Genomic DNA, 23,984 nt, shown 5'->3' on the forward strand with positions numbered 1-23,984 from the left:
AGTCACTGTACTTTGCAATACAGTGACCAAAGAGGAACAACTCTAACAACAGTTGTTATTCTTTGCAGTGACTATCAACAGAGACTAAATAATTTGGCTAACAAGTTGTTAAATTATTCAGTTGTCATTGTTGTCACTGTTCTTTCCAATACCATTGAATTCAATTATTTTGAGCTCAAAGTTCATTCAATACAGTTACTCTAAGAACTTGTTAGAGTCACTGTACTTTTCAACGCAGTGCATGTCACTTTATCAGTGATAAAAACACTGCATTCAAAGTTACTAGTGATTAGCATGGATAAATATACTCTGTTGTATTCATTCTATAAATATGAATAGAAAAAATGATTTTTTCTGAGATCTAGTTGAAATCATCATTGTTATACTTTATACTATGAAAATATTTTTCTATAATCCGGCATGCAGTCGCAAAGAGAGTGCGGGAAAAACGCCTTTCCCACACGCGTTTGCGTGATGTAGAAATTAAGTCAGAAAAAAACGATGAACAAATTATTATTTATTTTTACCATGGATGATACGATCCGAAAAAATAATTACAAACTGGACAGTGATGATAAGTATTCTTGCAGGAGTCCATGAAATATGGCAGTAGACAGCAAGGCCAACATCCGAATAGACAAAGGACGAGAGCTGTGAGATGAGTTGCAGTTGATCTCTGTGTGTACGTTTCCGTTATGACAATTGCTGAACAATGTGGACATACCATGTAAACGGGATCAGGCCCGAATAAAACTACCTCCGCTGTGGAAAAAAAAAACTTTGTAGTTTTTACCGTCAAGATTAGATTTCATTGTTTTAATGAGGATTTCACTCCTCAAACCTCTTTAGAACAGAGTAGGAAGGTCTCCTCAAAAGTAGGGTAATTGGGATGGAGTGATACACCATTTCGAAATCCCATCGAGTGGAGTAGAGTGGAGTGGAGTGGAGTGGAGTGGAGTGGAGTGGAGTGGAGTGGAGTGGAGTGGAGTGGAGTGGAGTGGAGTGGAGTGGAGTGGAGTGGAGTGGAGTGGAGTGGAGTGGAGTGGAGTGGAGTGGAGTGGAGTGGAGTGGAGTGGAGTGGAGTGGAAGTGAGATGTGAATAAAATAAAGTTAAGTGCAGACGGACACAGTTGGTATTTTTATATGCGATTTCAGGTGAAATGATTCATTTTAATGAATTCTCCCTTATGTCAAAGACTCTCTCCATCTAAGGCCACAAGACCCTCAGTTCAGCCCGGTGGGGCACCACACATACAAAAAGAGAAAGAAGAAGAAGGCCTTCCTTGGAGAATCCCCTTTCCAAGAGTCAAAGTCCTGTACAAAATCGGTTGGGTCAATCCGGAGATCACTCCGGACAAACAGACAGACAGACAAAAACTCTAAAAAGAGTGGATTGGTTTTAGATAAAACGTGCAAAGACTCTTACATTTGGATAAATCTTACATGAATTTTGTCTCGGTAAATCCGACCAAATTCCCTCAACTTCGGCGTATGAAGGTGGTGGCACTCTAGCGAAAATTTTGGACGAATCCATGTCTGACATTTTTTTCGGTTCTCTTGTATTGGGACCCATCCTCATCACTGCAGAATACGTAGGAGGCGTTCGATAATATTTGGGTGGTGGTGTCGAAGGGATACTGGGAATTTCATTTTCAGATTCGGACACAGCTTTCAAAACTTTGAATATTTCGCAGCCTGAGATGGATTTCGGAGTGATATTCACAGACGAAACCAGAGCAATATCTGCCGATACGTTTTCTTTCGAACTCACGGTACCAGAGGTAGATGGTTGAGTGTCATGTTCGTCAACAGGAATTTGTCGGATTTGATCGAGAATCGCACTTGTGCACATCGAAGTGATCTCATCTAGTTCTTTTCTGTTTCCCTTATCGCCCACTTCTGCACATTCAACCTCCTCATCATCATGCTTTCTCATTTATAAAGATAAATTTTCCTACATTTTCCGAAACATCTTTCGACACTTGTCAAGTTCTGTGACAAGGGAACACCGAAAATCAAAACATAGGTACATCTTTTCTATGGAAAATGATGCAGAGCAAAGAATATGTTATTTTTTAGAGTAATGAACCATTCCTTACGAATATTTGAAGTTTCAAAGCTGCATCCATTAGTTGGGAAGCCTACGATGCTAAAAAAAGGATTTACTCGAGCGTCGTGGAGACCTAGTGGATTTTGATGATTAGATGATAGAAAGAAGAAAAGGTTCTATGATGCATACACTTTCAGCGGTAGGGAAAGCGTCTGTAGGTTTTCAAAAATGTAAAAAATAAACTGTCATATGTACCTACTCGACGTGTCAGATTAAGATAGTGTAGAAGCTACTTTTGAATTCGGACATGACACTAGGTCACAGCGGTCCTTTGAAAATGGGAAAAAAATCGTTACTTTTACATACTCGAGCGTGTCAGATTTTCATACAGATGGTTAATCTCGGTGTTGCAGACGCGTTGACCCATTAATCTGACATTTATCAGGGGTGGTTTTCTTAATCGGACACTTTGAAGGTGAAAACAATACATTTTTCAAAAATATCTCCCTTCCTGGTCCTTATCTCGTTTTTGTAGTCAATATGGAAGTTGTAGATAATAAAATTCTATAAAACTATAGACTTTCAACTGTTTTTGAGCTAGAGGGTGATGAGAGCGAGGAACTCAGGCTACATGCGAATGGACAACGTCAAAGTAGAATCGCAGTTTAATCTATATTCATCGTGGTATATCTCTAAAACGCTGAAATGTAGAAAAAATTGCTTCGGACGAAATTTGTAGAAAATGTTATGTTTCACTATTCTGACAGGCTGTCCTAGACAATTCCTTCTATATAGAGGTTTTATTTTTGGTAGAGGTACTCTACAGGGTCCAGGGTATCTCCCCTTATATTAATCTGACACGCTCGAGTAAATCCCGAATTTTCCTCTTGGGCTCCTTAACTAAAAGTGCAAAGTACTGAAAGTGAATTAGCTGATAGATTGGTTTCGCTCTTATTTGAGCTCCTCAGTACCGCATAGCTCAACCAAGCAAGGATGCTGACCAAATGAAGCAGAGGACCTTTTGTTGTTTCCGGCAGTCCGATTGTTTTGATTATCTTTTACGGCCTTAGGTATAGGCGTTAAACTCACTTTATTTTACACAAAGGTACATCCATTCAATTTTCATCATTTGCCCCCCAAAAGGAAGGTCGATGAGGGGAAAATAAACTCAATGCCATATTCTATGAGAAACGTCAAGAACATGTGTGTTCTTTTGACTCTTGTTTCGACAGTAATGTCAATTTTTTTTTGAGAATATGATTTGAAAATTTTAAAACAACCAATCCAAATTCCAGTGAAGATAATGTCTTGTTGTCGAAGGTCCAGATCGTCAGCATCGCAGAATAATTTAAGATGCGATTTGTGCGGAAAAGTTTTCCCGTATTCACCAGAATGTGTTGGTCAGCTCGGACAGCATACCTGTGCTGAACATTGGCTAGAAAAAATAGGACATTTCGTAAGCAAAAAAGCCAATCGAAGTCGTATGTATCTTGATATTATATTTTCTTAATTATATGTTTATGAGATGAATAATATTCGATTTAATTATACATTGATATATTCGTACATGTTCAATATGCAATTTAGCATAGATAGCACAGAACACAAATTATATTGGCAACATAGACCTATAAAAAACATGGGCGCGCCCTTCCAGTGAGTTTCAATAGCCACGAGTGCGGCCAACATGAGATGGAGCTAGCATGGGCAAGAAAACGTTCCTTAGAACGCCTTAGAGCTAAGCGCATACGATTTATTTCGATTTTTCTTAAATAGGGAAAATTAGAAATGAAATTTGCTTAGAAATATTTCGATAATTGATAAACATAATTCTTTTATTTTAGTAATTAATTTCCGAGCTATATTTGTATATTGGAGCCCGTTAGAGATAAAAACAAGTACCTATAATCGAATAAAAAAAATTGAACGAATATTAGTATCATTTAGATTGCGTTTAATGATCCAATTAGAACTAAAGAGCACAATTTTTGCTTTCGGCAACTATTCCTCGGAAAATACAATCGATTAATACATTCGAAGTTACTATACCTGTGAAATTTCACTTTATCTGTCTTTTCAACTCATTTCGTACTATTAATTGCACTCTACGAGGACACCATTATTACTTTCATAATAGAAAAAGGATACGACATTCAAAGTTGATCTAAAATTGATAAGAAAATTCTGAAAATTTCTATAAATACAAAGTGCAAACGAATGTTTTGCCCATACTAGCTCTATCTTATTTCGGCCGCACCCCCTCTCTCTCTACGCCGTGTCCATGTGTTTAATATGTCTATGATTGGCAATTACTTAGAACTACCCTCATTTTCTCTGTGTTCTCTTTAATATTAATTAATATTTGCTATATACTTAGGTAATATATACGGAGGTTGAGCTAATTTTTCTGATGGGTAGTTGAAAAACGGTTATAATTTCGTTTAATTTAGTTTCCCGTAATGTTTTTTCAGATGCATCTGCGATTCAGAAAGTATTTTATTTGTCCTGTGTTGTTTTCTATGTTGCATTGCATGTTTCGTACGAGGAATTTTTCTATTCCTATTTTTACTCGTTCTGATAGTGATGGTAGTTTGTTTTAATCCATGTTTTATGAAGGAAAAACAGAACAGAAGATTCTAGAAAAATTCCTTTGTCTTTGTGAGGAATTTGGTGTGGATTAGAGCACATCTGCAACCTGAGAACTATTTTCAATTCCAGCCAATACTATAATTTTGGGAGATATGGCAGTGTATCGGTTTGTGTGAATTCAATTTTGTTTTTCAGCTCCCGTCGAAATTCAATGGATATCAAATGCGAAAGTCAATGTGAAACGACTGAAACACGAGAATTTTTTAGATTTGTATAAAACAACAAGTGAGTACTTACGCTACACAGATATATCAACAATATTCTTAGCCCAGTAGTCAAGTACATGGGCGCCCGCAGAAATTTTTCTCAGGGGGGGCAAAATATCATCTACGATTGGTTTTACTGAAAGAAAAATTTCTCTAACGGTGTCTATTGAAAAATTTCCAAAAAGATGGAATCGATTAAATGATCGTAAAGAACGAACGGCTGCATCGAGCTCCATAAAATCTTCAGATTTTCAACTAGAGAAGTTGCTCTTTCAGAATATGTATCACATTTCCATCTACGGTTAGATTTATTGAGAGAAAAATTACTCTAACGGTGACTATCGAGAAATTTCCAAAAAGATGGAATAAATTGAATGATCTTCAAGACCGAACAGCTGCATCAAGCTCCATAAAATTGCTCCAAGAATTTTGAATTCTTGGGCAAAATATTGAACAAAGAAAAAACCTTTTCATGTTTTTTTGAGAATCTCGTTTCATGGGCTGAAATCAGATGATCTAAATATTGGATGAATATAGATTTTTTGAAGTAATCTTCAGCTGAAGATGCTTCATAATTAGATATAAGGTTTGTTCGTAGAGTGGTTCACAACGGTTGTGAACTGTACAGAGCAAGCGCAATTCCATTCTAGGGGGACGAAAATCCATTTGCGCTTGCTCTGTACAGTTTACAACCGTTAGGAACAAGCCTATGTACATTTGTCTACCGCAAATTCGTTGTTTTCCAATCTCTATATTCGAGACTCTGAGCAATAGATGATGCTTTGGAAAAAATTTCTGTGAAGCATGAAGTATGCATCATCGGAACGATATTTTCCACATATATCTATAATAAAATTTATGTGACGTTGAACATCTACAAAATTGTACTGTATTTGCTATTGGTTTCAATATATTTGAATATTTACTTGCTACCGTTAAACAAACCACAAAAGTGAAAGATTTTATTGCAGCCCATAACTGAGCAGTTCTTTTTGTTGTTGAAGAATTCATTGAAATTTCTTTTTGAATATACATAGTTTGAAAGTTTTCAGCGAAAACTCGCAAAGATTTATATCTAGCTAACCAATGAGTTTCACAAAACAAAGGATAATATTGAAGATGTTGTGCTGAAAAAAAAATAAGGAGATCAGAATCTCAGGGGGGGCCGTATATTCCAAAATTCATTTGATTCAATGAAAGCGTTTGTGAGATAGAAATAAAAATAACATTTTCATTGTTTTTCAACAGCCTGTATCTTTTGAACCGAGCCGGTTCGGAAAAAATGGTAAAAGAAAAAAGTGTTTTCCCTGACCTCAAGAATCTATTGTTAAAATATTTGTATGAGTCAAAGACTCAGCCTGTATGTATCTGGTCTCATCTTCTTTAATGCTTTCCTATTTTTATCAAACATTTCATCGAGATGTTTAGTCCCACAGGGGATATCGATCGAAGAATTGCTTAAACACCCCCCTACATGGGACACATTTAAGCCATATTGGGGCGTATTCTATTATAGCAATAAATGCTTTGGTTGCAATTTTTTAAGACTTTAGGGTCTAACGCTACTTGTCTATCTATGTTCTGAGAAATTCTTTCTGCTCTAAGCCACAAAATTTCCTGCTAGGAAATACTAAAATGAATCAAATAGAGACCCACCCTCCTTATAATAAAAATAACCAGATCAAAAAGTTTTCTATTGGTGGCAGACAATGTTGGAATGGAGCAATAGAATAAATGAATTTCGTCTAAGTAGTCAATTATGCTTTTTAGTTTTATAAGAAATTTTCTGCAGCACTATCTCCAAAAATTGTCTTTTACTCCCACAGTACTTGGGAAATTTATTATAATGCGATGCTATTTTCAGTTGAAAGCTGGCATGATGGACCAACAGAACTACGATGCTGCTCATGCGGATATGTAGGTCCACCCTATATAAGGAGGCAGAAAAATAAGGTAAATTTTTCAATATTCCGAAAAAACAACATTTGTTACATTTCGATTAACCATGTAATGGAATATACGAATACAAAAATTAATTGGAATAAAGTTAGTATTAGGCATCTCTCATGAAAGTTCATATCATGTAACTAGGTATTCTTCAAAAATATTGAAAGACACTATGATATATTTTAGTCAATTTGTTTTCTATCTGACCTGTGGAATCATACTGACTCATTATTTGTGCATATTTATTTATAACAATTGCGCAAATTCTATTATTTTCCTCAATCTCAGTTTTCCACCAGTCTAACTTCATTAAATAAATCTAGTGACTTTAGATTTGGCAACCAACTGAATTTCGTTGTAAATGAGACGTAAACAGACGTAAAGACTATAAACCATGGATTTCTTGAATATTAGCTGGACTTCACAACCTCGTCTACAACAGAACGAAGTTGACCTACATAAATGAAGTGCTTTCAATGTATCTAGTTGGAATCATATATTTGCTTTTATAGGTTGCATCAACCCGATTTGGTCAATATCTTCTTATGGCATGCTGGCCTCTATGTTTCGCCCCAATGTCGTCAAAAAATGACATAACCTTATATTGTAAGCAATGTGGGGCACTCTTTGGGTCCTATGACATGGAAAATGGCTGTCTCATACAATCTTGCTCTTCGTCGTGCCTCGAATGTGCAGAATCTTATTGTAGTCAATGTTAACAATTTTATCCCAATGTAACAAGAATATTTGAATAAACTTGAGTATCTATGATTCTAAACCATAATCCATGCATAACATTTGTGTTCAAATAAATTTTCACAACAAATTAGTGCGAGAAGGCCTCACATAGAATTTGTTTCTTCTGGGGGTTTAAGTGAAGAAAATTATTATTGACAATTTGTTGAACTCAATTCGAACATTCTCTAAAAATAAATAATACGCATTTATAAACCTAGGCATATTTCTTCTTCTTCTTCATCTGTCTCGGATTACTTCTGTTTCCTTTGTTGTTGTTGTTGTTAGTAGGTTGCCCTTCATCTTTTCTTTGATCTTCCCATGGTTCTTTCGCATATTTCATAATGTATTATGATGCAACATTATTTCTGCCATGGAACTTCCAAGAAAACGATGTACCTACTTCATATCCCAAACATTTAACTATCAAAACATTACCCTTTCAAAAGCTGAACACTATCCAACTAAGAAAAGGTGAGTTGATGTTAACAACCAATAAAACTTTCTTATCAAAAATTCCTTCCCTTTTATAGATTGTTCCTAGATTACAATTCTTCCATCTACAAGAACTACAACAACGAAAATTTCAGATAGAAGATTTGAAAGAATGCACGATTGGTTTATTTGATGCTCGTATGTGTTGCATAGACGTCTTAAATGGTGGGTTAAAAATCATGACCTAAGAAGGGAAAATAAATGTCAGATTGTGATCAAGTGATCGCAATGGGCCTAAATATCTTTTATCTGTTGTGATGGGGCATTCACCTTCGAAGAACTAAGATCTAAAGCTGCATCCACATTATACCGCTGTGTGACTATCGGCAAGGACGCTGTGTAATCTGTATGCACTGTTGGCTTTGCTGCTGGCCTTGGCGATTGGCACACAGCGGCATAATATGAATGCAGCTTTAGATCTTAGTTCTTCGAAGGCCTGCATAAACCCATGCACCATCATAACAGATAAGCACACAAAAAAGTCTTAACTGTTGTGAGGTGATAATTTAATTGTCAGCATATATACTCACCAGTATGTATAGATACCTACTCCAGGACCACTCATAATAAATGAACCTTGAATTGGGATTAGCAGGTAGGGTTCTGTATTAAGGCATCGAGTAATTTCTACAAATATCATATATTTTATTATTATGAATATAATGAAATTATATAATATTTTCACTTCACTAACAATATCATGTATGCATATATAAAATTACTTGTTTACAAAAATACCTCTTTTCGATACATCTTACAATGATTCAGTTGATACTTAGAGTTAAAAATAATTTTCTAAGTATTCCAACATAATATTTGGAAAAAACATCTCGCATCAGCAGTTATTTTCATTCCACTAGATTTAGTCGATTCCTTGGTCCTTGAATCCTTCAACAAACATCCAAACGAATAAAATTTGATATTGAACATCATTATCTCACAATATTTTTCATAAACAACCAAATTTTGATTCTGACATTCAGAATATAGTTCTTGATCGGAGCTACAATACAACAATTCACATAGTTTTGTATCTTCCGATTTGCGTTTCTGTAGAATGCTTCCTTTGGCTCTCGAATGACCTCAGTCTTCTTCTTCCTAAACTTGGCACCTCCAAGGTACCTTGTGTTCCTTCCTCTTGAAACTGTGGCCTGTCAAGAAATTCACTTGAATGAGTAAATTTGAAAAAACAGGGCCAATAGTTATAACACTTTAATCTAAGGAATAAAAGCTATTCAATAACTAGATTCAGACAGTAGAGTGAATAGTGATAGAAGTTCATGTAATTAACTTTCCGAGGTGAAACTATCTCTTCTATGAATTTCCACATTAGAAAATTCTTCGAAAAGTCTCCCGATTTGCTACAATTCGTATCCTGGTGGAGTGGAATTGAAAAAATAAGATGTTCGTTGAGTGCTGCCATCTTTTCGACCAAAGTGGATACTATTGTAATATTCGTAACTTCTACTTTCCCCCTTTATGCCTTATACGGATGGCGAGGAAGTACCGTGGTATAAACTCCTCTTAAGACAATCATCGAGAGCGTATTCCTGAGAAGGGTTCTAAATAAATCCAAATACAAACGCAGATTTCACTGCTGTTCACGCCTCTGCAGTCATGTGCGAAATTAAGTAAACATATTGTATTGTGATTGATCCTATTGTGAATTGTTTACTGTATTTGAAACGAAAATCAAAAACTGAAGTTGAATAACAATTTTTGATATGACTATGAGCGGTAAAATGGATGTGTTTAATCGTATTAATTAAACAGCGGAATAGCGCATTGAGCCTGTCTACTTTTAGCATTATTTGCATATGAAGTATTCGCATATGAAGCCACGTAACAATATCGAGGCCGAATATAATTGCATCAATTATTCAAACAGCATTCTCTGTTATTAATTATTGTGTTAGTAACCAGCTACGCTGAGATTTGATGGCCATAAGAGCAGTAATGAAGATAACCCGGTTATGTATTCTTGAAATACTCTAATTCCAAAAATATGTAACATACGGTACACATCGTAAATATACAGCATGCACTTAAAGTAACGTAACTTGCTAATATTAATGTTAGGTTTAAAAGAAATGTTGAATGAAAGTAATACACTTGGTTACTTCCAAATAGAATGAGGAAGAGAATTTGAACATCTAATTAAATAGGATTAATGTTTATTATTTTGGTAATAAAAACGTTCCCGTAAATTGTCTCGATAACTCTCGAATAAATAAGGTTAGATGCGGTCTTATCGGTTGTAAGTATTTTCAATTTAATAGATTATGAAAGAACTGAAAAAATATACAGGGTCTACTATTTGAAAAAATATTAATAAGTTATTTGGAGTAAGGATGCACCCTGTATACTTCTAATCTATACTTATACAGATAGCCTGAATTATTTAAAATAACTGATTCAATATTTTTTTCCAGCACCTTTTCCACCCATACGACGTTTGAAATGGTGAGAGTTTTTACCTAATAATATAAAGGCTGTGTTAAACTACACTGCGCAAAAAAATTAACGCACATTCTGAAAATCTCAATTTTTAATGAAAGTTAACTCTACATTGACTTTATAACTTATTTTTTATGTTCTCTCGGGAAGGTTTTGAACGAAACAAGACACAGTAAATGAAAGAAAAATTCAGGATTTCACCGAATCTTATGTGAAAGAAGAGAAATGAACAATTTTCAAAATACTGAAATGCTGATAAGTGATTTAATACTTGGTATTTCCACCCCTTGCGTTAATTACAGCTCAGCAACGACGGTTCATACTCAAAATGAGTGATCTTAAAATGTTCTGATCTAATCCTTCCCAGATTTCTCCCAGCTGGATTCCTAAGTCATTAAGAGTAGCTGGATAATTTTCTGAACTTCTCAGCCTATTGAGGTTGTCCCAAACCTGCTCAATCGGATTGAGATCTGGACTTCTTGCTGGTCATTCCATTCGAGAGACTTCAACCTCTTCAAGGTACTCCTGAACGATGCGCGCACGATGGGGTCTGGCATTATCGTCCATAAAAATGAAATTTTCATTACACTACATGCTCTTCAAGAATGTTATATACTTATCAGCATTCATAGCTCCATTATCAACGACCACTAGGTCTCTGCGAACAGTCAAAGATATTCCACCCCATACCATAATCGATCCTCCCCCGAAACCAGTAGTATTCAGGAAATTGCACTGAGCATATCTTTCATGTGGACGTCTGTATACAAGGGAACGTCGATCACAATGGTAGAGGCAGAATCTAGACTCATCTGTGAAGAGAACTCTTTCCCAATCGGCCTCTTCCCAATGGATATGCTCTCTCGCAAAATCCAAACGCGCCCTTCGATGGGCTGGGGTAAGAGCTGGGCCTCTTGCCGCGACACGAGGCCTTAAATCATATTCTCTGAGGCGATTTCTTATTGTCTGAGTGCTAATTTGCACCTCATGAGTTTGCCCAAGCTGAATTTGTAGGAGGCGAGCGGTTGCAAACCGTTGCCTCAACGAAGAAACTCTCAAGTAACGTTCTTGAATGGCAGTTGTTACCCGTGGTCTACCCTGTCCTGGTCTTCGGACATTCATACCTGTCTCCCTGAATCGCTGCAACATTCTGGACACACTTGTATGGGAAACTCCAAACCTTTCTGCAATTCTTGTGTATGTCCACCCTTCTTCTCGCAAAACTACCGCTTGGGCACATTCCTCTTGGGTCAAATTGCGTGTTTCGCGTTGCATAGCGATCGAGTGTAGAAAATCAAACGAAAGAAAAACTATTGATCACTAGAATTGATCGAGAACAACTGATTTTAGAATGGAGCCAATACATTCAAAGTCTGATAATATCATCTTTTTTTATTCCTGCTGGAAAAAAACATCTGTATTGAAGAAAACCGTTGAAAGTGGATAACATATGCATGCATAATTCTGATGAAAATAATTATCATTGAGAACACCTTCAGTTGTAGAATAAATTTGAGATTTCCATAATGTGCGTTAATTTTTTTGCGCAGTGTATTTAGAGTTGGTCGGAAACTTTCCCTTTGGATATGAGCGTTGGGGCATTCCTTGCAATAATTCTACCGTACCAAATTTAGAGGAAGTGACTGAAGAACGTCCAGTGTCTGGCAGTTTATTGAAATTCCAGTAATGAGTAATCGGACTCGACAAGACATATTCAAATCCTCAAAACTTAATTACTAATTAAAGTGGACCTGGTTAGTTCTTTTATTTCTTGATTAAACGACAAACGTTCTCGACTGAGAAAGTCTTTCGAAAATAGAATAATAGAAATGAGTTTTATATGAGAGCACGCAAAGACCTGATGGAAATTTAAACTCAGGCTGGTTTTCATCACAGGACCATTCTCGCAAGTCATGCTGCTGTTCCGAGCGATGAATGTTTTTGCGATATATTGCGCGTGTGTTCTGCCGCGAAACGAGATCATTGTTCAACCCAAAATTGTCACTGTGTGGTAATGTTCGAAGATATGCATAATATGATGATTTGTCAACTTCCAACAGCGACACTTTCTCCCCTTCATCTGTCAGGGACGCATTTACGCGAGAAGTCAAAGTTGCCCCTGCGAAATAAATTGATTATGGTAAAATTGGTGATTTGCCAGTTTAGTTTAAGCGAGTAGCGCTTTGTGCTTCATTAGGGAATCGGGAAGGAGCTCGAAAACGATTAGCAAGAAAATTATTCCCTAACGTACAACAACAATCAAATATTTGCGCGCATTATTATTCATGTTACAGAGTTTCATTAATGGAAGCAATAATAGATAGTTACAAGTATCTAGGGATTAAACAGGCTAAAAGTTATAAGGGGTGTATTTAAACGAGAGATTTTTTTTTACAGAAAGTAGAACTGGTCAAAATAGAGCGTTCCACCAAAAATCACATATACAAAACTTTCAAAATGACAAAGTTGAAAAAAAATTAAAGAATACTGAAATAGATTATTTGTAGACAATAGACAATCTTCTTTTTGTTCGAACCCTCCAACAATCGTAGTCTGAAATAGAGTAACAATAATAGCACTTTGTCAATATAAGTACATTCAATAAACTGTCTCACTTTTCTGCACTCTTTTCACTCCAAATCGCACGATACAACAATTCTTTTTTTTCCGATGTCAAAGTTACCATTTCCACTGACCTGATGTACTTGAAATTTAATGAAATTTTGTCGAAATTGTAAGAGTTATAGCTCAGCCATTTTATTTCATAAAGAAAATTGGTAAAATGACTAATTTCGATGATATTTGAAAACACCCTGTACATAACATAAATATAGATTTCGAAATGGTACAATGCATCTTCATGATTTATGTGAATACTAGGCCATTGGAAAAAAATTAAGTTCGACTAAATAACAAAGCATTAAGATTCAATAATTTAGGTACCTATTTACATTCTTAAACCGCCCCTGACTGTTAAACTTTTTCAAAAAATATTCCCCATATTTCATAAGGAAAATTGAAGTTTTTTCCAACAAATAAGTTATTCACACGGCATATTGCATAAAAAATATTAAACCTGGGAAGAACTCATTCGATTCATTTGTAACTTTGGTATACAAAAACGAAAATCTGTGTGGTAGGAATAGTTACTTTGAAAAAAATGAAATTTATACAAGGACAACCTCTTCTTGCATAGTGCTTTACTATTAAATGTTTAAGGATTGTTCATTCATTTTGTGAGCTTCCCTTTTATTCTGTATTTTGACAAACATAATTCATATCCGAATTTTTATATTTCGCCTTATGAAAAAAACTATGTTTTTCATTGTATCCATAACATGTCCTTAATTGGTTGATATTTCTATCGTATGCGTTAAGCGGCCCACAGACGAGCAACTTAGTTGACAACTATGTTGTCAACGAGCTTGTAAACCATACGAGGTTGAAGGAATATCAACCACCAACCGGCCCACAGACGTTCAACTTGGTTGCTCGTCTGTAGGCCGCTTTATAACGAATGAGCTTACGACTAATGAAAGGGAAAGGTAAAGGAATTGATACGTTCCACCATGTCTTCAAAATGTCCGTCACCATTTTCTCAAATTCAGCGATGATTTCGAGTTCAGTTGAAGAAGTTGATGGTCGGTCAGAGCGAAGTGAAATTTCCAGTAGGTACATCTCGTCTACTTTTGAGTGAACTTATGGCCATATGCACCGTTTCATTAAACGAGAATAATTCCTTAAACATCCTTTTTTTCCATACAGATTATATGCTTGAACGTCGTTATGGAGCTTAAGCTTTGTTCAATCAAACGGTGCAAACGGCCCTTAATCACTCATACGCACGCAGATAATTTTGCCATAAGCCTTACATGTATAACATTGGCATTTGAGAAAGATTTCTCGTTAGATACTTTATCCTTTTAAAAGATATCAAATATATACAGAGTGTATTTAAAGGTTTCTTTTTTTTTTAAAAGAAGGTAGAACTGGTCAGAATGAAGCGTTTCACGAAAAATCACCTATACAAAACTTTCAAATTGACAAAGTTGAAAAAAAATTGAAAATTATAACTGAAATAGATCCTCATACGACCCTAGACCGTTTGTTAGCTGAATTATCGCAAAGCATTCGGAAGAAACTTATCTCCTGATTCGACCATGTGGTTTCGTTTAGGATATTGGCTCGTTCAATATTTACGTGATAATGAAAATGGAAACTTAGGATTGCCGAATTGTTCTTATTATTTTTTAGTAACTCACGATTTTATGAAATGGCCCATGTCGATACCAGCTGACAGAAGAGACTTGGGACACAAGTGTGAAAAATACTAATACAAAATCTCACCAATAAAATTCGTCTAAATTATTCACGAATTTTTTCACAATGGCCATCACAATGTTCTTGTTCGAACATTCCAACAATCGTCGTAAAAATGGGTTGAAACGTCATAGCACTTTTTCAACATAACTAACATAAGCACTTTCAAGAAACTGCCTCGACTTTCTACATTTTCTATTCACACTAAATTGCATTATACAACAATTATGATTCTCTCAAAAGTGACCTGATGCTTTTAATCCGATGAACTTGGTACTGAACCATTAATTGTCCATATGCTTATGCTTTGTTTCGTTTTTGCGATACCGGAGTCACCTTCCACAGTCTCGTACTTGAAATTCAATGAAATTTTGTTGAACTTTAAGGGGTTGTATCTCAAGCAATTTTGGATATTTTATATAGACAATTTTTGGTTAAACGACCTTTTTTGAAGAGTTCTACCTTCTGTCAAAAAAAAGCCTCACCTTTGAAATCACCCTGTATACGTGATATGAACTGAAGCATTGTTAACAGACTAAATCAATGCGATCACCGCCTGGGCATAAAGAATACTTGGAACTCAACGCGAAACAAATGTTTATAATCCCTCGAGGATACAGATTCTTTATGTATTTCAAAGGTGTCGAACTCACCTAAGTTCGACCCTGGTAATTCGTTGTTTCAGCTTGGCCTGACTGGACGTGAATTCCGCAAGAAGACGTGCTAATCTCGTTTGCAGCATCTCCACTGTTGTTTCCAATTTCTTCAGACTATCTACCATGGAGTCCTGAGTCTCTTTCGCCTTCCTGAAAACATCCTCGTCGAGAAGGCCGTCTTTCCTCAGTAACTGGCAACCTCGTTCGATTAAAGTGGCCCTGGCCTGGAAAAGGAGAAAAGGAATGAACTAAACAGGTGGATCAGTAAGAGCAATCCGATCATTTTCTTGTAGATAACGATGGGGTTCTTTCCTTATTCGGCTGAAATGTTTACAGACAAGAATCTTTCAATAATTACGAGACTAAAGAAGCTGATACTACGGGCCTTGGTGTTGTTTTCTTTTCACTTACTCGTTATATTTCGATATCCGCGAGGTTTTACAAAGGAAATGGGAGTTTATGGGAGATTACCAATAATTTTTTTTTAAAATCGGTAGAATGAGCACTAGAAGGCGACAGACGAAAAATATTTGTGAAATAGGTAAAAATCTTTATGAAAACTGGCACTGGTTGAATTTCCTGAATCTCTGACACGCTACGGATTTCGACTTTATTCTTGTGTACTTTGAATCAGCTGATTTTCAGTGTAATTGTGCAAACGAATGAAAAAAACACTTCCGTTAGGTTGTCACGCTCTTAGACGTTTCTCAGAAGATTTGTTACTTTTTCATCCTCTTGCAAAGTGATGAACTCATCGCAAATTTTAAATTTAATCGTATCCATTTTGAAGTAGATAGCTATGTGAAGCTGGCACCCCAAATGCGAATTTTAAAACAAAAACTTCAGGGTCGTTTGTCCATCGTAGGTCCATGTTTGTACACCTTTTTTTCCATTTGTCCAGGCACCGTTTCAGAGATATAGAAAAATAAGTTTTTTCGGTGCATTTTCTGGGCAACTCAGCCAAATTGCGAAAACTATGTATATGTGTGGGGTGCAAGGGGCGAAGGTAAACATCAATTCCAGCCCAAATGTCAACCTCACCTGCAAGGGAGATAACTATTGTTATCCGGTGCACCCTGCTAGAAAACTGACGAGGCTCTGACGACCGAACGATAGCCGGAATAAGCTATCCCCCTCAAGCCGTCAACGGCCTCTTCTAGAGGGCGGATGAACGGCTGAGGCAAGGGCACTCTTTTGTCCTGGGGTTGAGAAATCGGCCCCAAAGGCGGATGAACAGATAATGTCAACGGCATAAGGATACGGAAGGCAACGGGAAACCACCGTATTAAAAGCTTAAATGCATCCCTAGAACACTAATATGGCAAAAGTCAATGAAATTACGGCCCTCAGTCCCCGGCAGCCCTTAGATGGGCAGAGGGTGCTAAGAATCCCCGGGTGGACAAAGCGTATTGCAACATGGAATGTTACCTCAATGTTTGAGGCAGGAAAACTCCGAAATGTTATTCAGGAAATGGACAGAATGAACATAGACATACTAGGAGTCAGCGAATCAAGGTGGCCAGGCACAGGTAAAATAACACAAAAAGACAGCGTTGTATATTACTCCGGTAATAATGAACCACATCACAGAAATGGAGTGGCATTTATAATAAAGAAGGATATAGCCCATAATATCAAAAATGTAGTAACACTCTCGGACCGAGCTATAATGCTACAACTTGCCGGAAAGCAAATGGACATAACTTTAATACAGGTGTACGCCCCTACTGCTGACAAAGAAGACCAGCTTGTAGAAGAATTCTATGAACAGATCAATCAGTTACTCAAATCTGTTAAGACACAGGATGTTTGTGTTATTATGGGCGATTTTAACTCAAAAATAGGCAAGGGAAAACAAGGAAACTGTGTGGGAAGCTTTGGATTGGGTCAAAGGAACAACAGAGGAGATCGACTCATCCAGTTCTGTGAGGAGAATAATCTCATAGTAGCGAACACTTTCTTTCAACAGCCGCCAAGACGACTTTATACTTGGGTCTCCCCAAAAGACAACGAACATGATATAGTCAGAAATCAGATAGATTTCATACTTATAAATGAAAGATTTAAGAACTCCATTCGAAATGTTAAAACATACCCTGGCGCCGACGTCAATTCCAATCATAACCCGGTAATCGCCAAAATCAATATAAGATTAAAGAAGCTCCAAAAAACAAAGAGACAAAAGCAAAGGGACCTGAGACCCCTTGAAGATGAAGTTGACAGAGAGAAACTAACCAAAGAAATTAATGATAACCTTAAGAAAATACCAATTGATATACATGAGCAAAACATAAACGATACTTGGTCACACATTAAAGACGCAATAAAAACAAGTCAACTGCAGATGAGATCAACCAGTCAAGCAAAGAAGAAGGAGTGGATGACGAATGAAATATTGGCTCTTATGGAGAAAAGAAGACTTCAAAAGAATGGAAATAAAACAGCTTACAAGGAAATAAACAGGGAAATTAGAAAAAGGATAAAGGTTGCCAAGGAAGAATGGATATCAGGAAAATGTTCAGAAATAGAGGAATTGGATCGAAAGTATGATAGTAGAAATATGCACAAGAAGATCAAAGAGATGTGTGGAAGTTACAAAAATAGGCCCATCAACAACCTTTGGGATGAGAATGGAACAATACTCAGCTCCTTGGAGGATCGTCTTGCTCACTGGAAAACTTATATTGAAAAACTCTTTCAAGATCAGAGAACACCCCCCCGTGGTAATGATAACAATAATAAACAGACGGCCCCTCCGATAACAAAGGCAGAGGTCACACATGCAATTAAAAATAGTAAAAAAGGTAAAGCTATCGGACCCGATGAAATTCCAACAGAGCTAATACAACTCATCGATGAAGACAACATTACCATTTTAGTAGATCTATTCAACGTAATATACAAAACTGGTATTATACCCACGGAGTGGTTGAGATCAACGTTCGTTGCCTTGCCGAAAGTAAATCACCCAAAGCTTTGTGAAGACTATCGCACAATAAGTTTGATGTGTCATATACTAAAGATCTTTTTGAAGGTAATACACGGCAGAATATATAGGAAATGTGAGATGGCACTGACAAACACCCAATTCGGCTTCAGAAACGGCTTAGGGACTCGTGAAGCGCTATTTGGCGTCAACGTGTTGGTACAACGATGTCGAGATGTCAACAAGGACGTATATATAGGATTCATCGACTACAGAAAAGCCTTTGACAAAGTACGGCATAATAAATTGATCGAAATAAGGACCAATCTGAACCTGGATCTGGAGGATATTAATTTAATAACAAACTTATATTGGAATCAAAGAGCAAATGTGATGGTAGATTCGCAGAAAACAGATGACATTGAGATTCAGCGAGGTGTAAGACAGGGGTGCATTCTGTCACCGTTGTTGTTTAATATATACTCAGAGTCCATTTTCAAACATGCCTTGGAAGACATCAATGTGGGTATTAACATCAATGGAATCCTGATCAATAACATCAGATACGCGGATGATAGCTTACTGTTGGCAGAAACGCTGGAGGACCTACAGACCTTGTTCAACGTCATTTATTGTAGTAGCGATGTATTTGGTCTGGAAATGAACATCAAAAAGACAAAATATATGGTAATTGAGAGAGGACTACAAACGCAAACATCAATAAGGGTTGGAAATGAAGAGATACAGCGAATTCACTCTTACAGATACTTGGGCGCAATCATCACCGACGACTGGAGACAGGAAACTGAAATTAAGTGCCGCATCGAACAAGCCAGAAATATCTTTATGAAAATGAAGACGTTTCTCTGTAATCGCGGCTGTGACATCGAACTCAGAAAGCGTGTTCTCAGGTGTTATGTGTTCCCAGTGGTTTTGTATGGAATGGAGGCGTGGACGCTAACAGAAACACTGTCCAAAAGAATTACCGCCTTCGAGATGTGGGCATATCGACGCATGCTACGAATATCGTGGACTGACAGGATACGGAATGAGGAGGTGTTGCGCAGAATGAATGCTCAAACAGAACTTCTTCATAACATCAAGAAAAGAAAATTTGAGTACTTTGGACACATAATGCGTGGAAGCAAGTACGAATTATTACAACTGATAATTCAAGGTAAAATTAACAGCAAAAGGGGCCCTGGACGCAGAAGAGATTCCTGGTTGAAGAATTTAAGAACTTGGTCTGGAAAAACAACAGCTGAACTATTTCGGGCAGCAGCTTCAAAAGTTAAGATTGCCTTATTAGTCGCCAACCTTCGTGAAGGAGACGGCACATGAAGAAGAAGATGGTATATGTCGTTTGTCCAACGTTAGTCCACTTTTGTCCACCCAATTACTTCATTTGTCAACTCATAGAACCATAGAAATCAATCTTTGAAACTTTAGGAACGTTTAAAGCTGGAACCTCAAATGCGAATTTTGAAACCAAAATTTCAGGATAGTTTGTCCATCGTAGGTCCATGATTGTCCTCTTTTTGTTTTCATTCATCCAGGCACCCTATGGAAGATATGGGGAAACGAAATTTTCTGTGCGTTTTATGAGCAGAGTCCCTATTTGCGGAAAAGTGTTGAACAATTGAAAATAAAAGGTAAACAAATATGGACATACGATGGAAAAACGATCCAGAAATTTTGGTTCAAAAATTTTCATTTGGGGGTGCCAACTTCACACTTTCCAAAATTTTCAAAGATTGATTTCTATGGTTCTGAGGAAGGACAAATAAAAAAATTTAGTGGACAAACGTGGACTTACGTTGGACAAACGATCTGTACCATCAAAAATGAGTTTTTGCGATTTGGTGGGTGCTGCTCAGAAAATGAATATATATATATATATATAATGAATCTGGACAAATGAAAACAAAAGGGTGGACAAACATGGGCCTTCGATGGACAAACGACCCTGATATTTTTGTTTCAAATTTCGCATTTGGGGGTGCCAGCTTCACATAGTTGAATAATTGCTCTTTCAGAATATGTATCACATTTCCATCTACGGTTACTTTTATTGAGAGATAAACGACTCGAAAGCTGACCTTCGGAAAATCTTGAAAAAGCCATGTTTTGTTTAAAATTCGTCAAGACCGAACGGTTGCACCTAGATGGATGAAATTGTCAAATTTATTACAAGAAGAGTTGTTCCTTCAGAGTAGGTATGTATTACGTTAAAAGCTGCAGCTAAAAAGTTCCTATATTCCTGATTGGTCAGATGAAACCAACTTGTACAAGGATCATCAAGTTTTACTATCTCAGGGAATATGCGAAAGGCTTATGAATTCAATAAATACCGATCGAAAGGAGAAATGGAAGAGTGAAGAGAGCTCATGGGCTGTTCTGAGGAAACTAGGTGAGGCTGCTCCTTTAGCGATGTCATCTTCCAAAATTGATCCTAAATTCACTGCACGTCGACTCATTGATGTTTCTAACGCATTTGAAATTTCTCAATAAAAATGAAAGATATGAAGTATAAACTACATAATTTTAGCACCTCAACTCCAGCCGTGGATGTCATCTCTAATCCATTCAATATGGATGAATTAAAAGCAGCAATCAAATACTCTGAATATCGAAAAGTTGCAGGATTCAACGGAATTTATCCGGAATTCATCAAGTATTTAGGAAAAAAAAAAAACGTTGTCTTGGTTATTATTTTTTTATAATAATATTCTAAATACTGGCAATTTTCCCCGAGTTTCCGAAAAGCGAAAGTCCTGGGAATCTTAAAACGTGGAAAGAATTCTTCTGATCCCAGTAGTTATCGACCCATTAGCTTATTGAGTGTTCCTTTTAAAATTTTAGAGAGGTAAATTCTTTTTCTGACTGAAATAGAAATTGCTGTGATCAGGTTCTAAGCCTCACCACCTTCATTGAAGCAGGTTTCAATAACAAACTAAAAACAGGAACAGCATTTGTGGATTTATCTGGAGCATATCACACAGTATGGAAGTATGGTTTGCTTTTCAAACTTTATACTCATCTCAAGTGTGTAAAGATGGTTTGCTTACTTTGACGCTATTTTTTCTGCTTCTACTAACTCCGGTAGAGTTAGAGAAAACTGGGAACAACTACTGAGTTCGCAATTTTCAAATTAAATCACATAATTAAATTAACAGATATTTAAGTAAGTATTTGTCGACTGTCTGTTTATATTAACAGATATTTGTTTACTTTAAAAGTTTTCTTAGCAACGCAGGTCTCATTGTCGCTACTTCACATCGATAATTTTCTGACTATCGCAATAATATATTTTGTCAATCATAAATAGTCATTATCCGTCGTTTTTATACACGGGAAAAATATTAAGATTTTAGCTCTCGCTTCCCGACATTGGAAAAAATTACGAGGATGTATTGATATCTAGTAAGTCTAGGCCAGTACCATGCATAAAAAAATATTGCGTTACCATAGCAACGAACAATATCTCATTAAAAGTGTCAGTGTGAAGTTTGAGGTCAAAAGGTAAACCAGAGATACGCAATAAATTAAAAGGAATAGAAAATTGGAGTATCGAGCAAACATCAAGTACCTACCTGTATTTAAAAGGGTTATTAGGTAAGCAGATTTACGAAGATATGCTTAATACCCTTCTTGGTGATCAATGTCCTTCGTATGCGACCGTGAAAAATTGGATTGCAAGCTTCAAAAGAGGTAAATTTTCCATTGAAGATGATGACCGATCGGGACAGTTTCTGTGTCAGTCCCCGAAAATATCGATGCAGTTCATGACATGATTTTATCAGACCGTCGAATTGGGCTAAAACGGATATCTGTAGCACTGAATATTTCATGCGAAAGCGTTCATCATATAGTTCACGTCAATTTGGACATGAGAAAAATTGCTGCAAAATGGATTCCCAATTGTTTGAATGTTGACCAAAAGCGTGCAAGGGTAGAAGCATCGCGTTCGATTTGTGCTCGATTTGAAAACGATGTAGCCTTCTTAAACAGAATTTTTACTATGGATGAGACTTGGGTACATTTCTACGATCCAGAAACAGAGCAACAATGGATGGAATGGCGACACTCTGGTTCTGCAAGACCTGAGAAGGTTGGTGTCCAAAAATCTGCTGGATAAGTTTTTGCTTCAGTTTTTGGGATCGCCATGAAGTAATCATGATTGATTTTTTAGATAAGGGTAGAACAATATCCGGAGATTACTGTTCGATATTACTGAACACTGTACGGAAAAAAATTGAAGAGAAAAAACTCGGAAAGCTATCCGAAGTTGTTTTATTTTTGCAGTACAAGGCCTCTGCACACAAATCTCATGTTGCCATGCAAATAATTCGTGATTTCTGGTTTGAATTACTAGAACACCTCCCCTTATTCACCAGATTTGGCTCCATTCGACAATCATCTCTTTCCTCAACTGAAAAAACTTTAAAAGGTCGTAAATTTTCTTCCAACGATAAATAATAATGAAAGCTGTGGAGGTTCGCAAAGCAAGAAGAAATGTTGCAGGTTCCCTGTAATAAATATATCCAATTAAGGGGAGAATATGTTGAGTAATAAAATATTTTGACATTGAAATGTTGTTTGGTTCTATAGTAGTAGGCTAAGAATTTCTCGATATCCTCGTACTTCAATGTTCCTTACTTCAGATTTTCAACAGTCGGATAATATTTGAGCAACTAAAACTTGGAATTCAAATTTCGACTCGCATTCTTGTGTGGAGATGGAAACGAAAAGAAGTGAAATATGCGAATAAGCGGAATAAGCTTCTTCCAGGCATCCCTCCCTACAAAGTCTTCTTCTAAAACAGATCTAATGAAGGCGACATCTTCGCTGCTGAGATTTCCATCTCTGTCATGGGGGAATCGATGAAGGCGGCTCTAATCGGTATAAGAAACTTTCGTGAGGTTGGAATCAACTGGGTCAACTCTGTTATTCAGATTAATCCGGGATTGGGATGTCTTTGACTCAAGGTGAGTTCGAAGGGATCCCGAAAGGCAAAACCTTATCACTCAAATTGGGGCAATTATTACTTGCCTGTTAATTGTTTCTTTTTGGATTGAATACTGTTTGTTCACATTCGTGAAGTATGATTGGAAATATCGAAATGAAAGTACCTAAACAAATATTACAGGGGCTTTTTATAAATGATTGTAACATCATAATGTCCATCAAAATTTGTTTTTCATTTGACGTTCTACTGATAACGTTCCAGATAATAATCAATCAACAGAAATAATAAGTGATTCTTCTCTCCATTTTATTATATACCAGGATATATCGAAAAAATTTTAGTCTACCATAGAACCAAACAAAATTTCAATGTCAAAATATTTTATTACTCAACATTTTCTCCTCTTTATTGTATACATTTATTACAGCGGACCTGCAACGTCTCTAGACCTTTCAAAAAAAAAATGTTCCTTCTTGCTCTGCAAACCAGACCTCCATAGCTTTTATAACCTCCTCGTTGGAAGAAAATGTAAGACCTTTTAAACTTTTTTTGAGTCGAGGAAAGAGATGATAGT

General features: G+C 36.6%; 3 protein-coding genes across 4 annotated transcripts in view; 1 reads left to right on the top strand and 2 right to left on the bottom strand.

Moving 5' to 3' along the window:
* Positions 1–504: 504 nt before the first annotated feature.
* LOC123314389 (lipopolysaccharide-induced tumor necrosis factor-alpha factor homolog) lies at positions 505–2,006 on the bottom strand. The gene is made up of 2 exons (XM_044899669.1): positions 1,444–2,006; positions 505–762 (listed from the first exon to the last, which is right to left on the bottom strand). The coding sequence occupies exons 1-2, from the start codon at positions 1,934–1,936 to the stop codon at positions 524–526; spliced, it is 732 nt and encodes a 243-aa protein (XP_044755604.1). The 5' UTR covers positions 1,937–2,006; the 3' UTR covers positions 505–523.
* Positions 2,007–3,236: 1,230 nt separating this feature from the next.
* Positions 3,237–7,636, top strand: LOC123314394. Its single transcript, XM_044899681.1, has 4 exons — positions 3,237–3,531; positions 4,835–4,924; positions 6,770–6,858; positions 7,365–7,636. Exons 1-4 carry the CDS (start codon positions 3,354–3,356, stop codon positions 7,569–7,571), a joined length of 564 nt encoding a protein of 187 aa, XP_044755616.1. The 5' UTR covers positions 3,237–3,353; the 3' UTR covers positions 7,572–7,636.
* A 974-nt stretch (positions 7,637–8,610) lies between these two features.
* The window catches only part of LOC123321990 (cyclic nucleotide-gated cation channel subunit A), an 82,578-nt gene continuing 67,204 nt past the window's right edge, over positions 8,611–23,984 (bottom strand). The window contains exons 7-8 of one of the 2 annotated variants that reach the window (XM_044909814.1): positions 15,513–15,739; positions 8,611–9,233 (exon numbers count right to left, since the gene is read on the bottom strand). In XM_044909814.1, coding sequence (XP_044765749.1) covers positions 9,101–9,233; positions 15,513–15,739 — 360 coding nt within the window. In that variant the 3' untranslated portion in view covers positions 8,611–9,100. The remainder of the gene's footprint in view (positions 9,234–15,512; positions 15,740–23,984) is intronic. The other variant, XM_044909807.1, reaches the window with a different exon arrangement.

Source organism: Coccinella septempunctata, chromosome 1 (genome assembly GCF_907165205.1).
Source record: "Coccinella septempunctata chromosome 1, icCocSept1.1, whole genome shotgun sequence".
NCBI classification, from domain to species: domain Eukaryota; kingdom Metazoa; phylum Arthropoda; class Insecta; order Coleoptera; family Coccinellidae; genus Coccinella; species Coccinella septempunctata.

Excerpts from the sequence above, each read along its gene's own strand:
- LOC123314389 (XM_044899669.1), bottom strand. The coding sequence starts at position 1,936 with ATGAGAAAGCATGATGATGAGGAGGTTGAATGTGCAGAAGTGGGCGAT. Across the intron at positions 763-1,443 it reads TTTACCGAGACAAAATTCAT|CGGAGGTAGTTTTATTCGGG; the intron begins GTAAGATTTATC and ends TTTTTTCCACAG.
- LOC123314394 (XM_044899681.1), top strand. The coding sequence starts at position 3,354 with ATGTCTTGTTGTCGAAGGTCCAGATCGTCAGCATCGCAGAATAATTTA. Across the intron at positions 3,532-4,834 it reads CAAAAAAGCCAATCGAAGTC|CTCCCGTCGAAATTCAATGG; the intron begins GTATGTATCTTG and ends TTTGTTTTTCAG. Across the intron at positions 4,925-6,769 it reads AGATTTGTATAAAACAACAA|TTGAAAGCTGGCATGATGGA; the intron begins GTGAGTACTTAC and ends TGCTATTTTCAG.